Raw genomic sequence first — 25,708 nt, 5'->3', positions numbered from 1 at the left:
CTTGACGTTCTGTCTATACACCAATCAGTAGTCTGGTTTGAAATATTATTCTAATTTTTACTTTGTTTAAAAGCTGTCTTAAAGTTTAATGTTATTTCAAATCAAGTTACTTCAATCCATGACATTGTTCTTCCATTGCAGCAATCACCCCCAATTCTCCCCCCAATCTATATAAAAAAATAGAAAAAGTTAAACTGAAAATGTCCAATAACAGTAATTTTAGTACAAAATTATTTTATTTCACACACTTGCCAGCAAGTCATATTTATACACTTCTATCAGGAGTCTTGATATTCTGTCTATACACATCAGTAGTCTCGTTTGAAACAATATTTGACATTTTCATGTCATTGTTTCTGCCATGTACAGTGCAAGACTTCTTAATCAATCATCAAAGATAGAAGTTCCTAATACAAACAAATAAACTCACAGATCATGTGACACTAGGTCTTGAATACAAATAAAGCAGCAACACACGTTCACACTAGAAGCCAAAATTACTGGCTCACATTTGGTCCTTTGTTTTTTTTTTTTTTGCTTTTGAGGCGTATCATGACTTTTGCCATTGCACAACGGTTGTCTTTTCACCAGGTTGTCCAGATCCTAGATCAGTTTGTTGGGTTTTGCAATGTGTACTATCAGTTTGATCCAGGAAGGCAGGTAGTGCTGTGTCTGTTGGAGGTGTTGGGCTTTCAGTATGAATGCTCATGGGTTTGTAGGAACATCTGATAATACTAGCTGTTTGTTTGCTGTGACATATCAGCATCTTTATCACATGCTCTCTGAACTCTGATGAGATAAAATAATACACAAAAGGATCCAGACAGCTGTTCAAACTGCCCAGACACAGCGCGACGATGTACAATTTGTAGTTATCATTGTAAAGTGTAAAACTGTGCACCATCAGTAGGATGTTGCTGGGAGTGAAACACACCAGGAACATCACCAGCACAATGACCATAAAGACAACAGCCTTCCTCTTTCTTTTATTGGTGCAGCTGTCCATCATCGACCTCCTGAGGGAGCGAAACGTCAGCAGATATGCTACCACACACACCACACACGGAACTACATATCCCACAATGCCCATGGTCCGGAAGTACCAAGCAGGCCAGTGTTCTTGGCTGGGCCGTATGACATCTTGGCAGGTGGTGATGTTGAGGTTGGCGACTTTAACAGTCTGGTCATACTGGTAGAGTGGGATGGTGAGGAGCCAGACCACAATCCACACACACACAGATACACACACTGCTACACGATTGGTCAGTTTGTAAGAAAGTGGGTGTGTTATTGCCCAGTAACGCTGAACGCTGATGCACGCTATGAAGATAGTGGAGCAGTACATGTTCCCATAGAAAAAACTCACTAGAACTTTACACAGTGGTTCCCCAAAGGTCCAGTCGTTGCCACTGAAGTGATAGTGGATCTTCATCGGGAGCCAGATGATGAAGAGCAGGTCAGCCAGTGCGAGGTTGGCCAGTAAGATGGAAGCTGGATTCTTTTTCTTCATTCTGATGAGAAACACCCAGATGGCCATGGCGTTGGTGGGTAACCCCACAATGAAGATGATGATGTAGATCAAAGGGAGGAAGGCTGTGGTGACACTGCTGGTGAGAACAAGTTCAGAAGTGTTTGGCAGGACCACATCATGTTCTCTCTCCTTTTCTACCTGAAGCGCAGGATAAGAAGTCTCAGTGGAATTGTCTGCAGGAAGATAAAGAAGACATCTATGATCACATGTAATAATATGCAGATATCACTCAAAAATATAACACAGGGAGGCCACAAAGAGTTCTGGACATCAAAAACTCTTTTTTTGATCTTCTAAAATTCTGAAAGTTTAACAATCACTACGGTTTTACAGCCTTTCTTCAAACTTTCAGAAAAAAAAGACTTTTTTAAAAAAGTTGAAAAGGTGCTTAGCAAATTATCAGTGTAACACAAAAATAAAAAGACTACTTTCTAGGTTGAAGGAAAAACCTCTGAATGATTCACTTGAATTCATGTTTATATATTTATGTATTTATTTATTTCTTTTTTTTTCTGTCATGTTGGTGCACTTTTCTTAGTCTTAGTCTCTTATTTGTGACACAATATAAACTGCCAGTGTGTTTTAAACAGTCCTAAAAGAAAAAATGAAACGGGATGCTTTTTTGAAAAAACGTGAAACGGATCGTTTTCTTTCTTAGAAAACTCACAGTGCACAAAGCACTAGACAATTTAACTGTAAAAAAGTCCTAATTCACATTATTTATACAGTATTTTTCTGTAATGAAATGAGAATCTGTATAAAATACCAGTAACTGTCAGAGGTGTGCAGATATAGACATCAGAAAACATATTTGGATATTTGAAAACAAATAAAAATCAAATGTGCGTGTAATTTTTTTTATAATGAAGTGTTCCACGTGCGCTAAAAAGTGCCATTTTTCCCCCTGAGCACTTGCCCCCCACAATGTCTGTGCATGCCACTGGTGGTAACACATCACCTAATATTGATATGTCTATGAATACCTAACTTTTGTGACTTTAACACTTAATACTTAATATAAATTGTGTTGCCCTAAAATGTTGTCCCAATGAGGTTTTAGTATTCTGTACACTTTTATTATGTAAATGCTTTTTTTTTTTTAAATGCTTACTCAGGTAAAAATCTTCTACTTACAATTGATACGTTATTATAAAAACAGTAGAAATTTAATAGAAAAAAAACAAGTAAAAGTAAACTAAAACTAATACTAACTAAATGACTAAAATGAGACTGTAGTCTATAGTCTTCTGACTAAAGTGTATAATAGCTTTATAATAGCTTTATAAAGCTAAAATACATTTTAGTCAAAAGACTAACAGTAAAACTACATCAAAATCACATTTGTTAATTAAGCTGAAATACAGATAAAGTATGTCCAAAGCTAAGTATAAAGAGAAAATATACTTTTAAATATTTTTTATATCAGCTTTCAACAGTAGAATGGCTCTCCAGCTCCCACTGCAGTGCTTTTCTCAGCCATGTTTACATATTTTTCAAAATCCACAAACAGATCTTTGCATGCCTGTAGTGATCACCCTGAACATTTATGGTTAAAGAATGTTTCAGATCTTATTTATAGCAGTGAGATAACTGTTTAGTGTATGTTGCGAATGGTCTAGTCTGCATGCCCTGCAGAAAAAAAAAAAAAAAAACGTTTAAAGAATTCTGGTGGAGATTTCTGGTAAATGTTGGCACTTTGCTACTGTATATTAAGTCAAGTCCAGACATAATATGAGATATGCTTCACATTCCAGCTCCTGATATTTGTATTAATAATATTGTGAGAACTCACTAGGTGGAAAATGCCATCCATAGTCTTCATACACATGGTAATTATCAGGGAGATCTGTTGAGAGAGAAAGAAAGGTTACTTTTTTATGATTATAAGGCAGTTAATTATATTGAGAGATGCTGTGTTACCATATTGTTTATAGCAGCAAGAACAGGAAAGAGCATTACCTTCAAACATGTTGATGGAAGTGGATGGATCCATCAGAAGTCAGATCTGGAGGTAGAGATGATAGCAGACGTTTTTCCACTGTCTGGTGGTTCTGTATTAAAGTCTGAGAGCGAGTAACATGGTTTCTGATTCCACAATCTTTTTTATCCCCTCTGACTGTAAGAGGCTAAACACTGTGTTCACCACGCCGGTTCCAGTAAAATTAGACAGGCAGTGAATCAGGCACTGCTTCAGAAAATGGGTGGAGAAAGGAATGGCATTACCCAGTTGGCTACTGTATACATACTGTACTGTACATTCTGAAGTATTAAGTTTTATTAAGTAACCATAACATGTCCAAACTGTGTTTTTATTCGAATGCAAGTGTTGAAATGTGTCATTCTTAGGAATCACAAGGCGTGTAAAGCACTCTGCGTATACCGCTTCTTCATTTCTAAATCACTTGCTGGATTCATGGTGCTGAATCACTGTCACAAAGAAAAACGAACATGAATAATTCTCTAACCACACAAATAGCCGTAGAATAGAAAAAGTTTTTTTCTGTCTTTTAGGTAAAATAGAATATACCTGAAAATCACAGTAAAAACATCTGTTTCGAAAAAATCTTCAGTAAAAACACAGTCAAAATCTGTTTTCAACTGTACAGTTTTTAAGGGGTTCAAATGTTAATTTATGGGGCTTTTGGAGCGGAGTAAAGTTAGTTTGATATTCGATATTCAGCGGAGATTCGCCTTTCGGCCGTTCTCTTGCTCACAGGCAATGTCCTAAACTCTCCCAAATTACGTTTTCCAAACCACAGAAGAACAGAGAACAAACTACAAACGTCAGATTTTCTGAAAACACCCAACCTTTCTGTTTCTCCGAGAATATTTACTGAAAATGGCAGGAATCGCTGCAGTGGGCGCTGAAGCTGTTAAGGGACCGTCTGCAAAGTACGGACCCTGATTAAAAACGTAAACATTCACAGCGCCGTTTAATGCATTTCTACTGTAACACGCCCATATGAAATATAGATTCAAAAAAATCATACGTAGTCTTTAGAGACACACCTGAAAAATAACTACAACTTTTAGTTTTGAAAAATATGATTTGGTAGATTTTATATTAATTTTTTAATAATAAAAATTGCTACTGTACTGCACTAATATGAAATATAGAAATAAAATCACTTGTAGTCTTTAGAGACACACCTGATAAACATACTACAACTTTTAGTTTTGAAAAATATGTCTCGGTTGATTTTATATTAATTTTCTAATAATAAAAATTGCTACTGTACTGTACTAATATGAAATATAAAAATAAAATCACTTGTAGTCTTTAGAGACACACCTGATAAACATACTACAACTTTTCATTTTGAAAAATATGACTTGGTTGATTTTATATTAAATTTTTTATACTAAAAATTGCTACTGTACTGTACTAATATGAAATATAGAAATAAAATCACTTGTAGTCCTCAAAGACACACCTGATAAACATACTACAACCTTTAGTTTTGAAAAATATGATGTGGTTGATTTTTTATAATTTTTTTAATAATAAAAATTGCTACTGTACTGTACTAATATGAAATATAGAAATAAAATCACTTGTAGTCCTCAGAGACACACCTGATAAACATACTTCAACTTTTAATTTTAAAAAATAGGATTTGGTTGATTTTTTATAATTTTTTTAATAATACAAATTGCTACTGTACTGTACTAATATGAAATATAGAAATAAAATCACTTGTAGTCTTTAGAGACACACCTGATAAACATACTACAACTTTTGTTTTTGAAAAATATGACTCGGTTGATTTTATATTAATTTTTTAATAATAAAAATTGCTACTGTACTGTACTAATATGAAATATAGAAATAAAATCACTTGTAGTCTTTAGATACACACCTGATAAACATACTACAACTTTTAGTTTTGAAAAATTTGATTCTGTTGATTTTTTATTATGTTTTTAATGTTAACTTTTTTACTTTAAAACGCCCATATGAAATATAGATATGAAATCACTTGTCTATATGAAAGTCATATCACATCTATAAGTTTCCATACAAAATATAAAATGAAATACATTGCTACTGTGACACACCCAAATGACTAATGCAAAATTTTTTGTCAACCTACAATTACTTTTTCAGGGAACGGGAAGGTCACCAGTGTTGTGAGGAGAGTGCTGTGACGAGAACAATAACTTCAGTGGAAGAGAAGCTTCTTTGCCGTTCTGCTGTTCCTGGGCTGAAAGGGTAAAAACTAGCCCAGGAACAGCAGAATGGCAAAGAAGCTTCTCTTCCACTGAAGTTATTGTTCTCGTCACAGCACTCTCCTCACAACACTGGTGACCTTCCCGTTCCCTGAAAAAGTAATTGTAGGTTGAAAAAAAATTTTGCATTAGTCATTTGGGTGTGTCACAGTAGCAATGTATTTCAAAACTAAAGGTTGTAGTATGTTTATCTGGTGTGTCTCTAAAGACTACAAGTGATTTTATTTCTATATTTCATATTAGTACAGTACAGTAGCAATTTTTTGTATTAAAACATTAATATAAAATCAACCGAGTCATATTTTTCAAAACTAAAAGTTGTAGTATGTTTATCAGGTGTGTCTCTGAGGACTACAAGTGATTTTATTTCTATATTTAATATTAGTACAGTACAGTAGCAATTTTTATTATTAAAAAATTAATATAAAATCAACCGAGTCATATTTTTCAAAACTAAAAGTTGTAGTATATTTATCGGGTGTGTCTCTAAAGACTACAAGTGATTTTATTTTTATATTTCATATTAGTACAGTACAGTAGCAATTTTTATTATTAAAAAAATTATAAAAAATCAACCAAATCATATTTTTTTTAATTAAAAGTTGTAGTATGTTTATCAGGTGTGTCTCTGAGGACTACAAGTGATTTTATTTCTATATTTCATATTAGTACAGTACAGTAGCAATTTTTATTATTAAAAAATTAATATAAAATCAACCGAGTCATATTTTTGAAAAATAAAAGTTGTAGTATGTTTATCTGGTGTGTCTCTAAAGACTACAAGTGATTTTATTTCTATATTTCATATTAGTACAGTACAGTAGCAATTTTTAGTATAAACAATTTAATATAAAATCAACCGAGTCATATTTTTCAAAACTAAAAGTTGTAGTATATTTATCGGGTGTGTCTCTAAAGACTACAAGTGATTTTATTTTTATATTTCATATTAGTACAGTACAGTAGCAATTTTTATTATTAGAAAATTAATATAAAATCAACCGAGTCATATTTTTCAAAACTAAAAGTTGTAGTATGTTTATCAGGTATGTCTCTAAAGACTACAAGTGATTTTATTTCTATATTTCATATTAGTGCAGTACAGTAGCAATTTTTATTATTAAAAATTAATATAAAATCAACCAAATCATATTTTTCAAAAATAAAAGTTGTAGTTATTTTTCAGGTGTGTCTCTAAAGACTACGTATGATTTTTTTTTATCTATATTTCATATGGGCGTGTTACAGTAGAAATGCATTAAACGGCGCTGTGAATGTTTACGTTTTTAATCAGGGTCCGTACTTTGCAGATGGTCCCTTAACAGCTTCAGCGCCCGCTGCAGCGATTTCTGCCATTTTCAGTATATATTCTCGGAGAAACAGAAAGGTTGGGTGTTTTCAGAAAATCTGACGTTTGTAGTTTGTTCTCTGTTCTTCTGTGGTTTGGAAAATGTAATTTGGGAGAGTTTAGGACATTGCCTGTGAGCAAGAGAACGGCCGAAAGGCGAATCTCCGCTGAATATCGAATATCAAACTATATTTGGTGTAAAAATACAGACCAGTAAAGTAGTTTATTTTTTACATTTTGCTGTAAATAATAACAAACGTTACAAAACTAAATGAGATGCAGATATAGTCTTCATTGTCACTGTTTCGTTAAGTTTCATGGCTGCTTTACCCTAAATTATTATTTATTTTAACACTGTTATGTTCACAAGCATTTATTGCGCAATTTTGCCTGTGGCGAAGAGCGACTGTTTCTCTGTGTTTTTATTAGGGCTGTAACAGTTCAGAATATTTTTTTTATTTAGTTTTTTTTTTAAAGTTCCTTTTCAGTACATTTTCGGTACGGTTGGTGGAAAAAAGAGGCTGGGCATTCTGTTTAGCCTCGTCTTTATTAACTTCATAATAACAGTGGAACTTCATTATAACCATGTTTAGTTTTTTTGGGATTGACTTTTATTAAATGCTTAACACCAGGGTTCTCTGATTCTGTCTTCGTGAAAGGCTTATTTTTTATGTTTTTGGAAAAAACAATGAGCCTGATTTTGGCGCTTTATTAAAAACAAAAACAACAGCACTATTTTAACTATTTAAACTACAAATATTTTTTTCTTAAGCATATTACTAGATGCATTTCAGTGTTTGGGTTCTTTTTTAAAGAAATATCAGCATTAGATTGTTAAAATTAGTCACTTAAAAATGAATTAAAATTTATTTTGTTAATGCTGGATTTTCCCTCTATTATTGTGAGAGAACAGTAATAATAGTGTAGTGTGGTTTAGATCTGGTAGACTTTATATTTATGTATATTTAGGTGAAGCACTATTTTTGGGCATGTACCCAGTGAAATTCCAGAAGATGTACGTTATTATATTTGGATTGCATAAATCATTGTCTCATGGCAAAGTAATGGCAAATATAGCTCATTACATTACAAACTGCTTTTGTATTTATTTATAATAATAATTGTAATCATTAGTTTCCATTTACACTTTTGTGCAATGACAGTGCGTCCAGGTTGTTTAACGCACATTCAACCCCCCATTCAAGCCACACCACAAGCCATACACACAGAGATACACACACTGCTACACGATTGGTCAGTTTGTGAGAGAGTGGGTGTGTAACTGCCCAGTAGCGCTGAATGCTGATGCACGCTATGAAGATAGTGGAGCAGTACATGTTCCCATAGAAAAAGCCCACTAGAACTTTACACAGTGGTTCCCCAAAGATCCAGTTGTTGTTGTTGAAGTGGTAGTGGATCTTCATCGGGAGCCAGATGATGAAAACCAGGTCAGCCAGTGCGATGTTGGCCAGTAAAATGGACGCTGGATGTTTTTTCTTCATCCTGATGAGGAACACCCAGATGGCCATGGCATTGGTGGGTAACCCCACAATGAAGATAAAGATGTAGACCACAGACAGGAACTTAAAATCACCTTCCATCACCTTCCTGGCAGTATTGGTCAGGATCACGCCTGCATTATTCTCCATCAGGACACAATGAAATCCAAAGGTCTTGTTTTCTGTAAGGAAATCAGTAATGTTTCATGTATTATGTGGTATGATCCAAGTCCTTAAAAAATGATTGGAAAACAAACAGATTACAGAGCAAACCAAGCAAACCTGGGCCAAGTTCCTAATGGCCTCTAAGGTACTGGATAGACAGCTTACAGTGGTGCTCAAAAGTTTGTGAACCCTCTGCAGAAATAGGACCTAAAGCATCATCAGATTTTTTTACACATGTCCTAAAAGTAGATAAAGAGAACCCAGTTAAACAAATGAACCAAATAAAATATACTGGGTCATATATTTATTTGGAAAAATGATCCAATATTTCATATTTTTTCTGAGTGGGTGGCAAAAGTATGTGGACCTCTCCAAAAAGTACATTGCTGCTCTGCAGTTTGCTAAAGATCACATGGACAAACCTAAAGGCTATTGGAAGTGTAATGGGATGGGAGCAGTAGCTCTCCAGCCCAGAAGGCTTTAGAACCCAAGTGCAGAGCAGTGGATCTCAAAGCAGGTAAACCCAAGAAAAAAGGAAAATAATCATAATAATAATAATAATAAATATATAATTGTCAATATATATATATATATATATATATATATATATATATATATATATATATATATCAATAGGATATATAATAATATTATATAATTATTATATTATATTATATTATATAATTATATTATGTATATATAATTATTATTAAATCCCGCTTCACGCGGGGATCGAACCCAGGCTGTCACGGCCGCAGCCCAATGCTCTATCCGCTGAACCAACGAGCGGAATGGGACGCGGCCGCTTTATTCGCCCTTAGAGCCTCCGCCGAAAGGGGCGGAGCAACGAAAACGGGCGGAGAGGGAAAACAGGCGGAAAACAAAATTCACGCCGAGCGTGAGTGAGAGAAAGGGGGAGAATTGTAAACAAGACTCGCCGTGGAAGCTACGGCTACCTCTTATGAGATGAGGTGAAGGATTAACTAAACAAAAGGGCTTCCAAAGAAAACAAAACTGAACTGGGGTGCTTGTGGATTATATGCTGTTCCACCAGAGAGGGGAGGAACAGCGGGAGAGAGAAGGTGAGCAAAACCGCGTGCCTCGCGGCTGCTTCACATACACACACACAGACACACAGGAGAGAGCAAACAGCTTAATCTCCAGCAGACTCGAGAGTGAGGAAAGGGACAGAGGAAGATACTTTTGCGGGCGGAGTTTTGCCAGCGGTGCTGAACAAAACTCTCTCCAAAGGGACAGCAGGAAGAGAAAGAGAAAAGAGCTGAGGCTCACTCGAAAAAAAACCGGGCATAGATTCGCTCTCACGAGCTTCAAAGATCCAGCGCCGAGTGGCTGGTTGGCTCTGCTTTTAAGGTGTTCATAGCAGGTGTTGGTAATTAGCCAATTAACCCTCGGCGCTGGCCTGGCACGCCCTCCGATGCCCCGGAGGACGCCTCAGTCGGCCACCAGCCCTTACAGGAAGAATGCTTTGTGGGTGGATGAGACATGGAACGTTTTGGTTTAAACGAAAAGTGTTGTGTTTGCAGAAAGCATTTCGTTCCAGAAAGAAGAACCTTATGTGAAACATGGTGGTGGTAGTATCGAGGTTTTGACATGTTTTGTTCCATTATTGATGAAACAATGAAATCTGAATTATATCAGAGAATTCTAAAGGAAAATCCCAGAGTTGAAGCTGTTCTGTATGGATGAATGAGCTAAAATACCCCCTAGCCAGTGTACAGGACCAATCAACAGTTACCAGAAACGTTTAGTTGCAGTCATTGCTGCAAAGGGTGGTCAGACCAAATATTGAAAGCAAAGGTTCACATACTTTTATCATTCACAAATATGCAATATTGGATCATTTCCCTCAATAAACAAAAGACCATGTATAATATTTTGTCTAATTTGTTTATCTGGGTTCTCTTTCTCTACTTTTAGGACTTGTTTAAAATACACTGCTCAAAAAAATAAAGGGAACACTCAAATAACACATCCTAGATCTGAATGAATGAAATATTCTCATTGAATACTTTGTTCTGTACAAAGTTGAATGTGCTGACAACAAAATCACACAAAAATCATCAATGGAAATAAAATTTATTAACCAATGGAGGCCTGGATTTGGAGCCACACACAAAATTAAAGTGAAAAAACACACTACAGGCTGATCCAACTTTAATGTAATGTCCTTAAAACAAGTCAAAATGAGGCTCAGTATTGTGTGTGGCCTCCACATGCCTGTATGACCTCCCTACAACGCCTGGGCATGCTCCTGATGAGGCCAACTCCTGGACAGTCTGTGGTGCAACGTGACGTTGGTGGATGGAGCGAGACATGATGTCCCAGATGTGCTCAATCGGATTCAGGTCTGGGGAACGGGCGGGCCAGTCCATAGCTTCAATGCCTTCATTTTGCAGGAACTGCTGACACACTCCAGCCACATGAGGTCTAGCATTGTCCTGCATTAAGAGGAACCCAGGGCCAACCGCACCAGCATATGGTCTCACAAGGGGTCTGAGGATCTCATCTCGGTACCTAATGGCAGTCAGGCTACCTCTGGTGAGCACATGGAGGGCTGTGCGGCCCTCCAAAGAAATGCCACCCTACACCATTACTGACCCACTGCCAAACCGGTCATGCTGAAGGATGTTGCAGGCAGCAGACCGCTCTCCACGGTGTCTCCAGACTCTGTCACGTCTGTCATGTGCTCAGTGTGAACCTGCTTTCATCTGTGAAGAGCACAAGGCGCCAGTGGCGAATTTGCCAATCCTGGTGTTCTCTGGCAAATGCCAAGCGTCCTGCACGGTGTTGGGCTGTGAGCACAACCCCCATCTGTGGACGTCGGGCCCTCATACCATCCTCAAGGAGTCGGTTTCTAACCGTTTGTGCAGACACATGCACATTTGTGGCCTGCTGGAGGTCATTTTGCAGGGCTCTGGCAGTGCTCCTCCTGTTCCTTCTTGCACAAAGGCGGAGGTAGCGGTCCTGCTGCTGGGTTGTTGCCCTCCTACGGCCTCCTCCACGTCTCCTGGTGTACTGGCCTGTCCCTTGGTAGCGCCTCCAGCCTCTGGACACTACGCTGACAGACACAGCAAACCTTCTTGCCACAGCTCGCATTGATGTGCCATCCTGGATGAGCTGCACTACCTGAGCCACTTGTGTGGGTTGTAGAGTCCGTCTCATGCTACCACGAGTGTGAAAGCACCACCAACATTCAAAACTGACCAAAACATCAGCCAGACAGCATAGGTTCTGAGAAGTGGTCTGTGGTCCCCACCTGCAGAACCACTCCTTTATTGAGTGTGTCTTGCTAATTGCCAATAATTTCCACCTGTTGTCTATTCCATTTGCACAACAGCAGGTGAAATTGATTGTCAATCAGTGTTGCTTCCTAAGTGGACAGTTTAATTTCACAGAAGTTTGATTTACTTGGAGTTATATTGTGTTATTTGAGTGTTCCCTTTATTTTTTTGAGCAGTGTACATTTAAATTTTTAAAGAATGCACATATCAGATATATTTTTCCATTACAGTTTTTTCAATTATATTTGATAAATATTTTAACATATCTTTTAGTGTGTGAAACTATTGTAATTATTGATATTATTATTCATTATTGTCTCATTATTGTAGGAACCTACAATAGTTATCATTTCATATTTTTGCTAGATGTTGCTGATTGTACAGATTAGTATGTTTTTAATGTTTGGCTATTGGCCAGAAAATGAAATAATAATGTTTTTATTAAAACAATTAGTTTATTTTGTATGTGGAAATAAATAGACAGAAAAAAAGAGAAAAGACATAAAGAATGAGAGGGAATAAAGATAAGTATCTGCCTTTTTTGTGTGTATAGGAACATTTAGGTAGAGGTGCTAGATGTATGGGATGGTACATAAATGTAGTGGTTATATTAGTAGTGTGTGGGGTCGCTGATGTAAAAGATTGTTTAGTGCTTATTGTGTTTTCATGTCTTCTTGAGTTCTGTTTTTTGCCTCTATTTTTTTTTACTGCTGTAGAAACCAGGTTTAAAATACTGTTTAGAATAAATACTTATAGTACTCACCAGATTGAAACCAGTAGGCCAAAGCAGGAGTTGCATTAACATGGTGATCCATAGTGATGCCTCAGAGGAAGAGATTTGTGATCCTGAAGCCGATTTATCCTGGTGCTATTATCATTTTTAATACAAAATCAGTATCACAATCAGCTGCAGTCCACCTCTAGATCATTAAACATTAAGCAGCAGTAAAAACAACACAACAAATATCAAGACAGAACTAAACTCTGAACATTTCTTCCTGCAGTCTGAACACTTTCTGATTAATAAAAGTTCTGCTTTCTGTTTCTTTTTCGTGAGATCTGAAGCGTACACGTTTTCCAGCAGATATTAAACTTCGATTGTCTTTTACACTGAAGGAAGCTGTGAACTGCGTGTGTAGACATGCTTAGAGAAAATATGCATCCTAAAATTGTTATTCGCCACAGGGCAAATAACTAGTCAAACTAGTTTTATCTAGTTCTGCATGTGAATAAATGATCCCTATTACGTAATTAGCTCCTCTTTACATCTGAACTTATATACTACTACTACTGTTGCAAATAATAATAATAATAATAGTAATAATAATAATAGATTGTTTCAATGGTCTGATTAGCCTGGTGAAAATATATACGTATATATTTACTTAATTGCACTAAAAACAGAATGATAAATGTCTGCTGTATGCTGTAACTATACTAACAGATTTATGTACTTATGCTTTTATTAAATGTTTGAAAGTTAAGTAAAGTTTTATGTAGTTAAATATACTTCTAAAATACCTTTTTCAAAATATACCTTGTACATTTTTAGCAAAGTGTGTTAAAAACAACTGTTACAGTAGTTCCCTTAAAGTACAATGTATCATGTAACTTTGTAGAAAGTTCATTAAATTACTACTACTAATTAAAAAAATTTAAAGTACATATGTAACATGCTAAAAATTGTAGTACAGTATATTAAAATATATTTTTATACCCAACAAAGTTTACTAGAACTGGCTACTTACAAAAGACAGGAACAAGAAGCATATTTGCACTCTAATGTAAATAGATCACATATATTTATCATCAATTCTTAGTACATTTCATATATATGTGGTGTATAATAGTGATACAGTTGTAATAGTCAAATGTATTAAATGTATTTTAATTTTTACTTTAAGCATATTTAAAATATGGGGTTACATACATAAAGTAGTATGTTTAGCACATTTAAAATACTTCCATTTTAGTACAGTTAAGTACACTTCGCACAATTTAAGTAAGACTTTTGTACTAAAGTATAATAAGTACTGTTACATGCAAATGCACGTATGGCATGTTTGTGTGTGTGTCTGTTTGCAGGTGCAGCCTGGGGTGTGGTCCAGGTGCTGAGGTTCCACAGTGGGTGGAGCTCCTTTTATTTAAGGTCTGCCACCAGAGGGAAATGGAGGACAGATGGGACAGACAGACAGACAGACAGACAGACAGACAGACAGACAGACAGACAGACACCACAGAGGGAGAGCACTGGCCATGCTGTTTGATGGGGGAGAAATCATGTGGCCCAAACATACTGCAATGCTACAACATGCAATCATGTATTTCTAAGAATCAGTTCTATAATGGTTAATAATAGCCAGTAGTATTTTGTTTTCCTTATTTGTTTCTTTTTAGGGGCTGGACAGGTAAGAAGGAGTGCGCTCATACATTTTCCATCACGCAGGCCTTCTTTTGTTAAACACCCTAGGTAAGGGGCGGGCACCACTCTCTGTGTGTTTTATTAATTACATAAGGTTTAATGTAGCTACTTTTACTGTTGTTTTCATTGTTTCATTAGATAAGTTGTTATTCTTTTTGTTAAGTTAGCTTAGGGATTTGGTTTGTTTTGTTAAGTTCTGTTCTTTGGTGCCGTCCTGAGTTCAGCCCTTCTTTTGTTTTCAGTTGAGTATTCTTTTTGAGAACTTCTTTGTATATTTAAATATTGGATTTGGATCTTTTGTCACTGTATATATTGAGTTGTGGCTTCAGTAAACGGTTTAAATGGCAATTTCTCTGGTCTGTGTTTTTTTTCTCCCTCACAGTTTCACACACCCATACACTCATTTAACTCATCCACAATATTACATGCCCCTCTTATCCCTAGACACACTAAAGGGGTTGTAAGAGTACAAATTTTTGTTTTCCATTTTAGCACTCTTTAAATACAGTGATTAATAATGTGGCTACAAGTACACTTTAGTGCACTATAGCATAATGCTTAGTATACTTTAATCTATTTTTTTCACTAGTGTACAGTGGGTTAGATAATTTGTCAATATGAAATCAAGGGTGATGCTCATGTTTGTAGGATTTATTTATAATAACAAACAGTTTATAACAATATATTTATAACAAACAGTTTAGTTTTTAGCTCTATTAGGGGTTACATCCCTAGTAAAAAAAAGTAGATTAAAGTATACGAAGCATTATTATTTTATAGTTCTTTAAAGTGTAAATTGTAGCCACATTATTAATCACTATATTTATAGATTGCTAAAATGGAACTTTTTTTGTACTTTAATTGTATAAAAATAGTAAAAAAAAGTCTTACCTAAATTGTTCTAAGTGTACTTAACTGTACTAAAATTGAACTATATAAATTAACATTACCTCATGTATGTGACCCCATATTTTAAATATGCTTACAGTGAAATTATAATACTTAAAAAAAAGTATTACAACTGTATCACTTTTATAAACTGGGTATATTAGGAATGTACTAAGAATTGGTGTTACATATATTTACATTAGAGTACAAATATGCTTCTTGTTCCTGTCTTTTTTTAGTAGCACACTTCTAATATACTATAATGGATATAAAATATATTTTCATATACTGTAATACCATTTTTATTTTTTATTTATCACTGTGTCCTATAATTTACTTATATTTATATTTTCTAATAATTTCTAATTATAATTACAGAGCACTACAATACATTTTAACTGTATTATAAATGTACTTTATTTTATTTTAGAATATATAAAAATATATAAAATGTTTTTATATTCTAACCCTGTTCTCCACAACTTTATCTCTGAACTGTCTTGTGAGTTGTTTGCTCTTCCTGATGCTTTTTGTTCCCTAGTGTTATTTCTCTCTAACAAACTACAGAGGCCTTCACAGAACAGCTGTTTATATTTATACTGAGACTAAATTACACACAGCTGGATGCTGTTCACTAATTAAGTGGCTTCTGAAGGTAACTGATTGCACTGGTGTTTATTTAGATGTTTCAGAGTAAAGGGGGATGAACATTATTTCATTTTTACACTTTGCAGATTTGTATTTGAGGTTGCTGTTAAAATCTCAATAAATAAGGTAAAAAAAATTTTTTTAGGGGTGCTGGAGCCCCTTTTAAACTGCTGAGAAACGACACACAGGAGGAGGAGGCAGGACTAGAGGAAAGCATGAAGCTGCTTTAGTTTGATCCAAATACATTCTGCTACAGACATGATTACACATGTTCATTTTCATTTGTTTAAAATCAGCCCCTGGAGAACTTGAAATATGTAATTAAAGTGATCACTGTGTTTTTGGCGGGTGGCGTGCGGTTGGTGTGATTCTTTCCCTCCATTCCCCTCAGGCCTTCTTCAGGCTCTGCCAATATAAAGAAAAGGTCTCACCGGTCACAGGGCTATGCTTTAAAGCTGGAGAGTCTCCCATTTCCCATTCAAACGAGCAAAGATCTATTTATTCTTCTTGTTCTGTTATTTGTTGTGCTCCCTGTGCATTTTAATTTTATTCTCCAAGTACATTTGTTTTATTCAGTATACTATCGTTATACTTTTAACTGTTACATACTGTTTAAGACTAAATGTGCAATAGCAAATATTCAGGGAACAGGCAGCTCCCCCTGCTGGCAAGAGCTTAAATAGATTCGTGGACTTCATGTATTTCCTACTTTTGTTTTTTTATGTTAGGTTGCACATAACGCTATTTGAGAGCTTCTGTTCATCAGAATAGACCATGAACCTGCCAATGAATAAATTTATAATCCAATGAGACAGTAGCTTGGTCCCATCCACAGCAAAAACACTAGAAAAGTGAGCCAAACTACTAGCAGATTTTTACTAGTTAAATGGGATTTAGAACACATTTTAGTAATGTTTTTACTGTTTAAGGATGGTTTATAAAATAAAAAGCTCAATATGGAATCTGACATATGACTCACAGGCTTCTGAATATTTTAGTTAATTGGATTTATTTGCTAATTAGATTTTCTGGGAAAATATTACAGTCTACATTTTTTTTCATCACTGGAGATAATTCAGGTCTGAAAGGGTTATATTATGGAATGAATAGAGTGCTGTGACACCATATATATATATAGTTTTAAGTAATTAACACTTAACTGGTTCAAGTTCACTTGTCCTATATTTAAGTTCCATTAATGCAAACTGTTCATTTGAAAGCAGTCAGATAATTAATCTGAGCTAACTTTAAGAAAATCTGTTCATTTACCTTTCATTCATCCATCTGATTTTGTGGGTAAACTATTCTGATTTTCCCCTAAAAAATTAATAAAGTGTTATCTTATCGAGTGAATTTTTGTCAAAACAAGACTAATTTCCAATATACTCAATATACCCTGAAAAATGAGAAGCACCAAACAAATAGAAAAATCATATTTATTGTTTAGAATGAAAAAATAAATGACATTTAAATAAAAATGAGAAGAAAAGTAAATTAAAATCATTATATTCTCACTTTCATGTACAAACTTGAATCCGTTTTTCTTTATATTCTGTCAGAAGCTCAAGGTCAGGGGACCAGTAAAAAAATCTCCAAAATGACCTGTGTTTAAGTCTTTTTACATTGACTTTAATTAATTGAAATTGTGAATTCACACAGAGAACCATTTAGGAGAGGTGGTTTTGTAGGTGAGCTGTAACCTTTTTTATTTTATTTTATTTTATTTTACTGTACCTAAAGTGAATGAAGTGTGTTATTTTGTACTCTTATTTCAGTGCAGATAATAAATGTATTAGTAAACAATTCTAAAAGAGCTCAATATGTGTAGTGTGCAGGGGTGAACAGTGCTTCATTAGTGCTTTAGCAGAAAAAGTGCATTTTCAAACAACAGTAACATTTCTAAACAGAGAGTAAAATGCTACTTTCCACAATGTATTCTTTTTTAGACAGTGGAGTCTAGTGACACTGATTTGCTCAATAAGCAGTGACAACCAAAACGTGTGTGCAAGAAAAAAATATTAATATTAATTTATAATACTCATTCGTTGATGCAGAGAAATGGTGTGAAGAGTCATAGAAAGAGACGTCATAGGGAATGAACAGCTTTCAGAAATAATTCTTAAATAAGAACAACATTCAACTAAATAACAACTAAAGTAAAGTCAACTCAAACCCACACAAAAACATGTATTCCTGAGAAATTAGAACTCTTTTTGAGTTTAATGTTTGTGGATCAATGTGTGTTTAACCGCATTCACAGCTCAGTGACAAAACTGTTAACCGTCTATGAGATAAATCAAACTTTGAGTTAGCTATCATTGCTAACATTCATTTTATGTGACCAGTTGGTAAGTTAGTTAGTTAGTTAGTTTGTTAATTTGTTAGTTAGTTAACTTCTAGTTGCTACTAGTTATTTCGATAGTGTACATTAATCAGATTAAACAGAACTGGACAGTATTTAGATGCACCTCTTCTCATTCAATGTTTTTTTTTTAATATATTTTAATTATTCTCTACATCTTTATATATAAAGACATAAAAATTATGATGGAACGCATATGCAATTAAGGAATGTAAAAAAGGTGTTAAACAAGACAAAGTATGTTATATCTGTTGGGTTTCTTAAACTTATCACATTTAGCTTTGACGACAACATTGCTTAATTCCATTTCTAATTTATACCCTTACCCCTTGTTTTTAGGTATAGAATTGGGACAACCCTTCCAGCAGCTAATACATCATCAGTTGTAGTTCAAGCTTTTATTTTATTCATTTTTTCCTTTCCACCTTAAATGCTGTAACCTCTGCCTTATGTTGTACAATTTAAGGTAAAACAGGAAAGGTAGTTAGCTAGCTAGCTGCTAAAACAAATTTCTAGTCATTTTTGTTATGCTTATAATGAAGAAAATGTCCTTAAAACATTGTAACTACACATCAAACTATAGTAACAAGATAGTTATCATAGGCCAATTACCCAACCCACTCATTAGGACTGCCCCTATCACTAGTAATGCCCTAACACCAGGAGGGTGAAGACTAACACACGCCTCTTCCAACAAATGTGAAGTCAGCCACCGCCTCTTTTCAAGCTGCTGCGGATTCAGCATTGCCCAGTAGCATCACAGGAAGGAAAGCACAGCGACTCTGTTCTGAGGGATGCCTTGTGCTGAGCGACATCACCCTTTGGAGTTATGTGGAGAAAAGAGCACCATCTACCCACCCAGAAAGAGCAAGGCCAATTGTGCTCTCTCAGGACTCCGGCAGCCGAAGGCAAGCTACTTAAACGGGATTCGAACCAGCAATCTCCCGATCAGAGAAGGATTGTTTTTTTTATAGAGTTTCCTGATCATTCTGTCAACTGTGCTAACATTTTTAATGCAAGTTGAACATTGCTATAACATTATGTTATAGTTCCCCAAACATACAGTAACCACAGTGGATCCAATGGCTAGCGTTAAGGGGACTTCTGTGTGTTAAGCTGGGTACTTCCTTCATACTCCTTTAAATGCATCTACTTAGTCCAGTAAGTGTAGAAGTTTAAGATTAATTAAAAGGCAAGTGTACATTTTTGTTCCTAGCAGTTGCTGCTTTTAGAGTGGGAGGAGTCAGAGGTGTAGGTGGTGCTCTGAGTGGTGGAGGAGTCAGATGTGCTGCTCTTCTTTGAGAACTTCAGAGCACTGAAGGAAACCTTTTCTCTTTTGACAGATCGTTCGCTACGACACTTCAGCGTGTTCTTCACGTGCTCTCTGAACTCATCCGAGATAAAATAATACACAAACGGGTCCAGACAGCTGTTCAGACTGGACAAGCACAGCGTGACGAGGTAGAAACCGTAGCCGTCGTTCTGAACATTGGCGACCTGGAGAGAGTAGTGCACCATCAGCATGATGTTACTGGGAGTGAAACACACTAGGAACATCACCAGCACCGTGACGATGAGGATAACGGCCTTTTTCTTCTTCTTGTTGATGCTGGGATCCGTCATGGAACTCTTGAGAGTGCGAAACGTCAGCACATAAGCTATCGTACACACCACACAGGGAACTAAAAATCCCACAATGCCCATGGTCATGAAATATCCAACAGGGATACGAGACTGACTGCGACGAACAACATCGTGGCAGGTGGTAATGCCCAGATTGGTGACTTTAACAGTCTGGTCATACAGATAGAGCGGGATGGTGAGGAGCCAGACCACAATCCACACACACACAGATACACACACTGCTGCACGGTTATTCCTTTTCTGCTGGGAAAGTGGATGTGCGACTGCCCAGTAGCGCTGCATACTGATGCACGCTATGAAGATAGTGGAGCAGTACATGTTCCCATAGAAAAAGCCCACTAGAACTTTACACAGTGGTTCCCCGAAGATCCAGTTGTTGTTGTTGAAGTGGTAGTGGATCTTCAGTGGGAGCCAGATGATGAAGAGCAGGTCAGCCAGTGCGAGGTTGGTCAGCAGGATGGATCCTGGATGCTTCTTTTTTGTTCTGAAGAGGAACACCCAGACGGCCATGGCGTTGGTGGGTAACCCCACAACGAAGACGATGATGTAGATCACAGGGAGGAAGGCTGTGGTGACACTGCTGGTCAGAATATTTTGGGCAGAGGGGTAGACCTTCATACCTTCTAGAGTCTCATCAGCAACGATCACCCTGGTGTCAGGGGTTTTCTTCAATTCTGAAGTAAAAAAGAGAAAGAAAGAAAGACCTCAGTCACACAGAACTAAATACTAAAGTGCACTGCAAGTCAGGATGTGGACTGATCTCCACATCTCATCTTAAATGTGTTGAATGAAGCATCAATATTCCACTGCTCTACAACTCAATGCTGGGGGTTTTATATAGATTTTTTTTTTATATCTATATACGTTTATGTGTTTTTTTAAGAGAGTCTAAATATTTTAATGGCAGTTCTTTTCTAAAAGACTATACAAGCTGTAGCCTATCAACAATATACATTTGCACATACTGTATGACAGGGGTCGAAGTCTGGACGCGGGTCAGATAATTTTCAAGCCATTACGCGGCGGGCACGTGTTTTGTAAAATGAAGTGTAATGGGATGAAGTGCTTCAGACAAGTAGCTCCCAAGCCCAGAGGGTTGTTGAACCCAATTGCAGAAAAGCTAATCTCAAAGCAGCTAAGCCTAAGAAAAAAGCAAAAATTTAATAAATAAACCCACCGATCGAACCTGTTTCGTCAGTATCGCTGCCCCGACTAGTGAATTGGGACACGGCTGGGGGAAAACGCACTTATAAGGAGATACGGAGCCCAAGAACGGGCGGAAACTTCACCTGTATATATTAGACTATATTAGACTATGTATATTATAATATATTATCAACTGTGTGGATGTATAGATTTTAACATTGCTTTATAAGTTGACCAGAGAAGGATGGGTCCCCCTTACATATCAGCCTTAATAAGTATCTGCGATGTACATGTGATAATATATGGTACATGTAAGTCTTGGTTCTTCCCAAGCTCTAAGGGATTTTTTTCTTGCCTCTGTTGCTCTCTGGTTGTTCTGTATTGTATGTTGAATGGGTTTTCTGATTCTCTATCCTGAGATCACATTTCTGTAGAGCTGCTTTGCGACAATATTGGTTGTAAAAAGTGATATATAAATTCATTTGATTTGATTTGATTAAAAAAATGTTTAAACCTTAGGGCAGTGTTGTAATAGCTGCTATATGTGTCTTTCTGCCATGATTAAACAAATCATATTAATTTTTAAAGAGTTAAAGAGAACTGCCAAAACAGGTTTATAGTCATGGTCAGTTAAAGTGACAAACATGCCAAAAGAGAGATATCCATCTTACATTTTTTTAGGTAATGTATTATTCTTGTTGCTATCCTGTTTTTTGATAAAAAAAAACATGACTGTGCTTTAATTTAATGAAATGAAATGTACCCACAGTTAAAGAAACGCTCCTCAGGAATTTACCATAAAGACAAACTGAAGATACAGAAATTTAGTTTGCAGTTTGCAAATTTAGTTTTTGTTTTAATAAGCAAAATAGAACTGGACTAAAATTACATGCATTTTAAATAGACAGATATCAAATAAAATTTTACTATAATATCCTTTTATTTGAGCTTTAATCATAATCAAATGAAGCCATAACCTTGAGCAGCCTGTGACTAGTGATCTTCATCTGTTTATGAAAGGTCTGACCAAATACAGTCACTCTGGAATGTCGTAAAACGTTCCATGAAGGTCAGAGACTCTCAAGGACACGCCCTCTTAAGCAGAACCTGGAAATTCCTCTATTTTAATGTCATGTTTTCGGACAGGTTTCACATTCTGGGGACGCACCATTTCTTTCGCATAGTGTTTGTTTGTGTAGTATACAGTTGATCAATGTTATGAGGGACACCTTGTGGTCATATGCTGGTGGTGTGTCATCATGTGTACATGAAACACATCCTGATTTTCTCTTCAGCAATATTTAAACTATCTGAACGGTTCTTTGTTTCTCAAACACTGGAATGTTTTAAACCTACAGGTATGAATATAATTAAAGGAATTTGGCTTGATGATGAGTTAAGACCATACTTGCTGACGGCCAACTTACACAAACAGGGCGTGTTCCAGTTTTATTTGACCTGGTGATTCAGTTAAAGAAATATTCCACTGTTTTTTTTTTCAGTTTTAGTTCAGTCACTGAGTTATCAACAGAAAGGTTTAGAGCAGGTTTTGGTGTAAAACTCTTACTAACACTTTTTTTTTTAACTTTTTCAAGTCGATGTTTTTAAGTGTGGAGAAGATACAAACCAGAGGGCAAGATTAATCTGTTTATATCATTTTTCCTGTAATATTAGCTTAATTTTTAATGTTTTTTGTTATTATTCAGTTTATTGTAAGGTTAATAGTGATGAACATGTGTTGAAAAAAAAAAAAAAAAACTAGTGACCCAGTACCACTGGAATCTGTGCACACCCACACTACCACCACCATGTTTAACAGAAGATGTGGTGAGCTTTGTGTCAAGCTGTTCCAAGCCTTCTCCATACTTTCTTCTTCCCATCATTCTGGTACAGGCTTTTCTTAGTTTAATCTGTCCAGAGAACACTGTTCCAGAACTGGTCTGGCTTCTTTAGATGTTTTAAGTAAAAAAAGTATGGTCTGGTCTTATTAATTAAAGATTTGCACCTGATGATGTTTTCAATCCCTTTTGAACTGTAAATGCTTGGCATTGGAAATTTATCCCCAAGGAAAATATAAGGTTCATTGATTGAACAGCCAATTGCATGTAAACTTGGTAAAATATGGTCAGCACGGGAGTCACTGAGATTTCCAGACCGCAGGGAATTGCCACAAAAGAGGCGGTACTATTGGGGATGCAACTCCAATTGGTACAAAATACTCAGAGGCAGGACAGGCTGACTAGAACAGTCCCAACTAGTTTAACAATGGTTTAATGAGCTGAAACTCCTTTCCTCCTTCTCCACTGCAGAGCTGCTTGTCTGTTTAATGGTCAGGGACAAGAATAATTTATAGAAAAATGTCCACCATTGCTATAATGCCAGTGGATTCACGCTACCATTCTGCTCTGAAATGGTTGCCTGAAGAGAAACACACTGACTTATTTTTATATATAGATCACTTTCTGGTCATTTGCCATCTTTGGGTCACCATCTCTGCTCTGATTTCAATAAATAACAGTACATCTCAGATTCACTCCAACAACAAAATACATTTTACCTTTGTGAATTCTGTTTTTCTTTGGTTTCTCCAACAGCAAACCACTTTAAATTATTGTTTACATCTTAACTATTTAATTTTATTACTGTTACTATAGACTATGAAGAAATCTATCATTTAAAAAACGCAGCTCGATGTATATATTTAGGAATCAGGAGCACATATTCATAGCTATGTGACTGAAGATGTGGATAGACAGAATTTTATTTATGACATGCATAAAATATGATGGCAAACCAGAAATGCTGTTTTTTTTTTTTTGTGGGTTTTTTGTTTTTGTCTCCTTTTATATATTATCTTGCAATTTGTATGTTCTGGTCATCTATTTGTTCTTGCTTAAAAACCAAATAAAATTTATTTACCAAACAATATAACTGATTTGAAGGTCATGCTGAAAGCTCTGGAAGAACTTAAACCAGTCAAAAGCAGAATAAAAGCACAGGGTGGAGAGAGAGAGAGAGAGAGAGAGATAGAGAGAGAGAGGGAGAGAGGGTGTGTACACTCACCTTGTAAAGAAACATTAACCCCCAGTAATACAATAAAACAGTGAATCCACAGTAAACTGTGCTTCATTGTAGCGTGAACTCCTCCAGACCCAACAAGCAGCAACAAGTTCCTTTCAGGTTCTTCAGACCCGCACTAACACAGAGCACCGAGGTGTAGAGTAGCTTATCTCAACGACTTCTGTTCTGGAACAATAGGTTACAAATAGTATCACCACACACCCCCAGGTGTCCCAGCGCCGTCATCACCACCATCACATGACCTCTCTCCTCCCACCTACCTGAGTGTCTGTCTGAGTGTGCTTATGTAATCCAGCAGTCTCATGTCAGTTGCTCACAATACTGGATGACTTCACCTCACACCTCACCTCACACACTTCCTCCCACACGTTCTGTCTCCTGCGCTTCCCCACACACATCCTAACAAAACACCACAGGATCTCTGTGAGGGTAAAATCAGGTGATATCAGATGGTGTAATCGGAACTTCCTCACTCTCAAATAGTTGTTAAGTGCTAAGAGTGTTTAGCGCCATGTTAAAGCTATTCTAGCTAATGCTAATGCTAACAATACAGTCATGCGATGTTTTGGATTAGTCAGGCTAGCACACAGACACCCATGCAGGAGGGCAGAAACGGGTTAACGTGGTCTCAGACATTTTAGATTTTCACACTGATTTTTTTTTCTAAAATTTAATAAAATGTGTTTCATTCTAGGATTGATCTTCAGGGCGCCAGTTTTGTTTTTACTGCTAAAATGTGTAATATATAAGTTAACTCTTGGTTAAATGGGAGGAAAATATAGCGTTAATACAAGTACTTTAGTAGGGTCTGAAAGATGCCCTTAAAATTAAAAAATTAAATATCATTAAAATATAGATAGATAGATAGATAGATAGATAGATAGATAGATAGATAGATAGATAGATAGATAGATAGATAGATAGATAGACAGATGTTTTGGACATCCAGTAGCAGCAGGTATACACAGTACACAGAAGTTACACAAAAGGATAAGAAAATATGATACAGATGAAAAAATAAAGATAAAATTAATAAAATAAAGTATAAAAGTAGAGTCCTTTTTAGTGTGTGTGTAATGGAGGTAGTGCAGTTAACACAGTAAAACACAATTAAACTGCTCTGCATATTGAAAAGAATGATGTCACTGGTTAACACCTCACAATGTTTACAGGTGTGGGACATACTCAAGTAATTTTTGTGGGACATTTACACATCTATTAATTAAAGTGTTTGTATATGTATATACTTGTATACTGATATAGTATCAGTAATATATTTGTAATAATGTAATATGTAGTTAAATAACTACAATTTCAGTTAAATTGTCTATGTATATTCAACTATGAATTTGCAGTATGTGTGATGTTTTGGCCAATTTACAATTTTAGATTAAAAAAAAATTATTAAAAATGTAAACTAATTGAGATTTAAGGTCAAATGT

The 25,708-nt window shown here is 35.9% G+C and overlaps 2 protein-coding genes across 2 annotated transcripts; both read right to left on the bottom strand.

Moving 5' to 3' along the window:
- Positions 1-217: 217 nt before the first annotated feature.
- On the bottom strand, positions 218-4,089 carry LOC103034672 (proteinase-activated receptor 2). The gene is made up of 3 exons (XM_007247072.4): positions 3,491-4,089; positions 3,324-3,377; positions 218-1,704 (listed from the first exon to the last, which is right to left on the bottom strand). The coding sequence occupies exons 1-3, from the start codon at positions 3,522-3,524 to the stop codon at positions 551-553; spliced, it is 1,242 nt and encodes a 413-aa protein (XP_007247134.4). The 5' UTR covers positions 3,525-4,089; the 3' UTR covers positions 218-550.
- A 13,366-nt stretch (positions 4,090-17,455) lies between these two features.
- Positions 17,456-24,461, bottom strand: LOC103035423 (proteinase-activated receptor 2). Its single transcript, XM_015605244.3, has 2 exons — positions 24,249-24,461; positions 17,456-20,713 (listed from the first exon to the last, which is right to left on the bottom strand). Exons 1-2 carry the CDS (start codon positions 24,313-24,315, stop codon positions 19,608-19,610), a joined length of 1,173 nt encoding a protein of 390 aa, XP_015460730.3. The 5' UTR covers positions 24,316-24,461; the 3' UTR covers positions 17,456-19,607.
- Positions 24,462-25,708: the final 1,247 nt, after the last annotated feature.

The sequence above is a fragment of the Astyanax mexicanus genome, chromosome 17, assembly GCF_023375975.1.
Source record: "Astyanax mexicanus isolate ESR-SI-001 chromosome 17, AstMex3_surface, whole genome shotgun sequence".
NCBI classification, from domain to species: Eukaryota; Metazoa; Chordata; class Actinopteri; order Characiformes; family Acestrorhamphidae; genus Astyanax; species Astyanax mexicanus.
Note: the sequence above shows the minus strand (reverse complement) of the source record. Positions and strands in the feature narration are given on the sequence as shown.

What these genes read in the sequence shown, in the direction of transcription:
- LOC103034672 (XM_007247072.4), bottom strand. Translation starts at nt 3,524, where the DNA reads ATGGATCCATCCACTTCCATCAACATGTTTGAAG. An exon ending in TTCCATCAACATGTTTGAAG is followed by an intron (nt 3,378 to 3,490) that starts GTAATGCTCTTT and finishes CTCTCTCAACAG; the next exon opens with ATCTCCCTGATAATTACCAT. An exon ending in TGGATGGCATTTTCCACCTA is followed by an intron (nt 1,705 to 3,323) that starts GTGAGTTCTCAC and finishes ATCTTCCTGCAG; the next exon opens with ACAATTCCACTGAGACTTCT.
- LOC103035423 (XM_015605244.3), bottom strand. Translation starts at nt 24,315, where the DNA reads ATGAAGCACAGTTTACTGTGGATTCACTGTTTTATTGTATTACTGGGG. An exon ending in GGTTAATGTTTCTTTACAAG is followed by an intron (nt 20,714 to 24,248) that starts GTGAGTGTACAC and finishes TTTTTACTTCAG; the next exon opens with AATTGAAGAAAACCCCTGAC.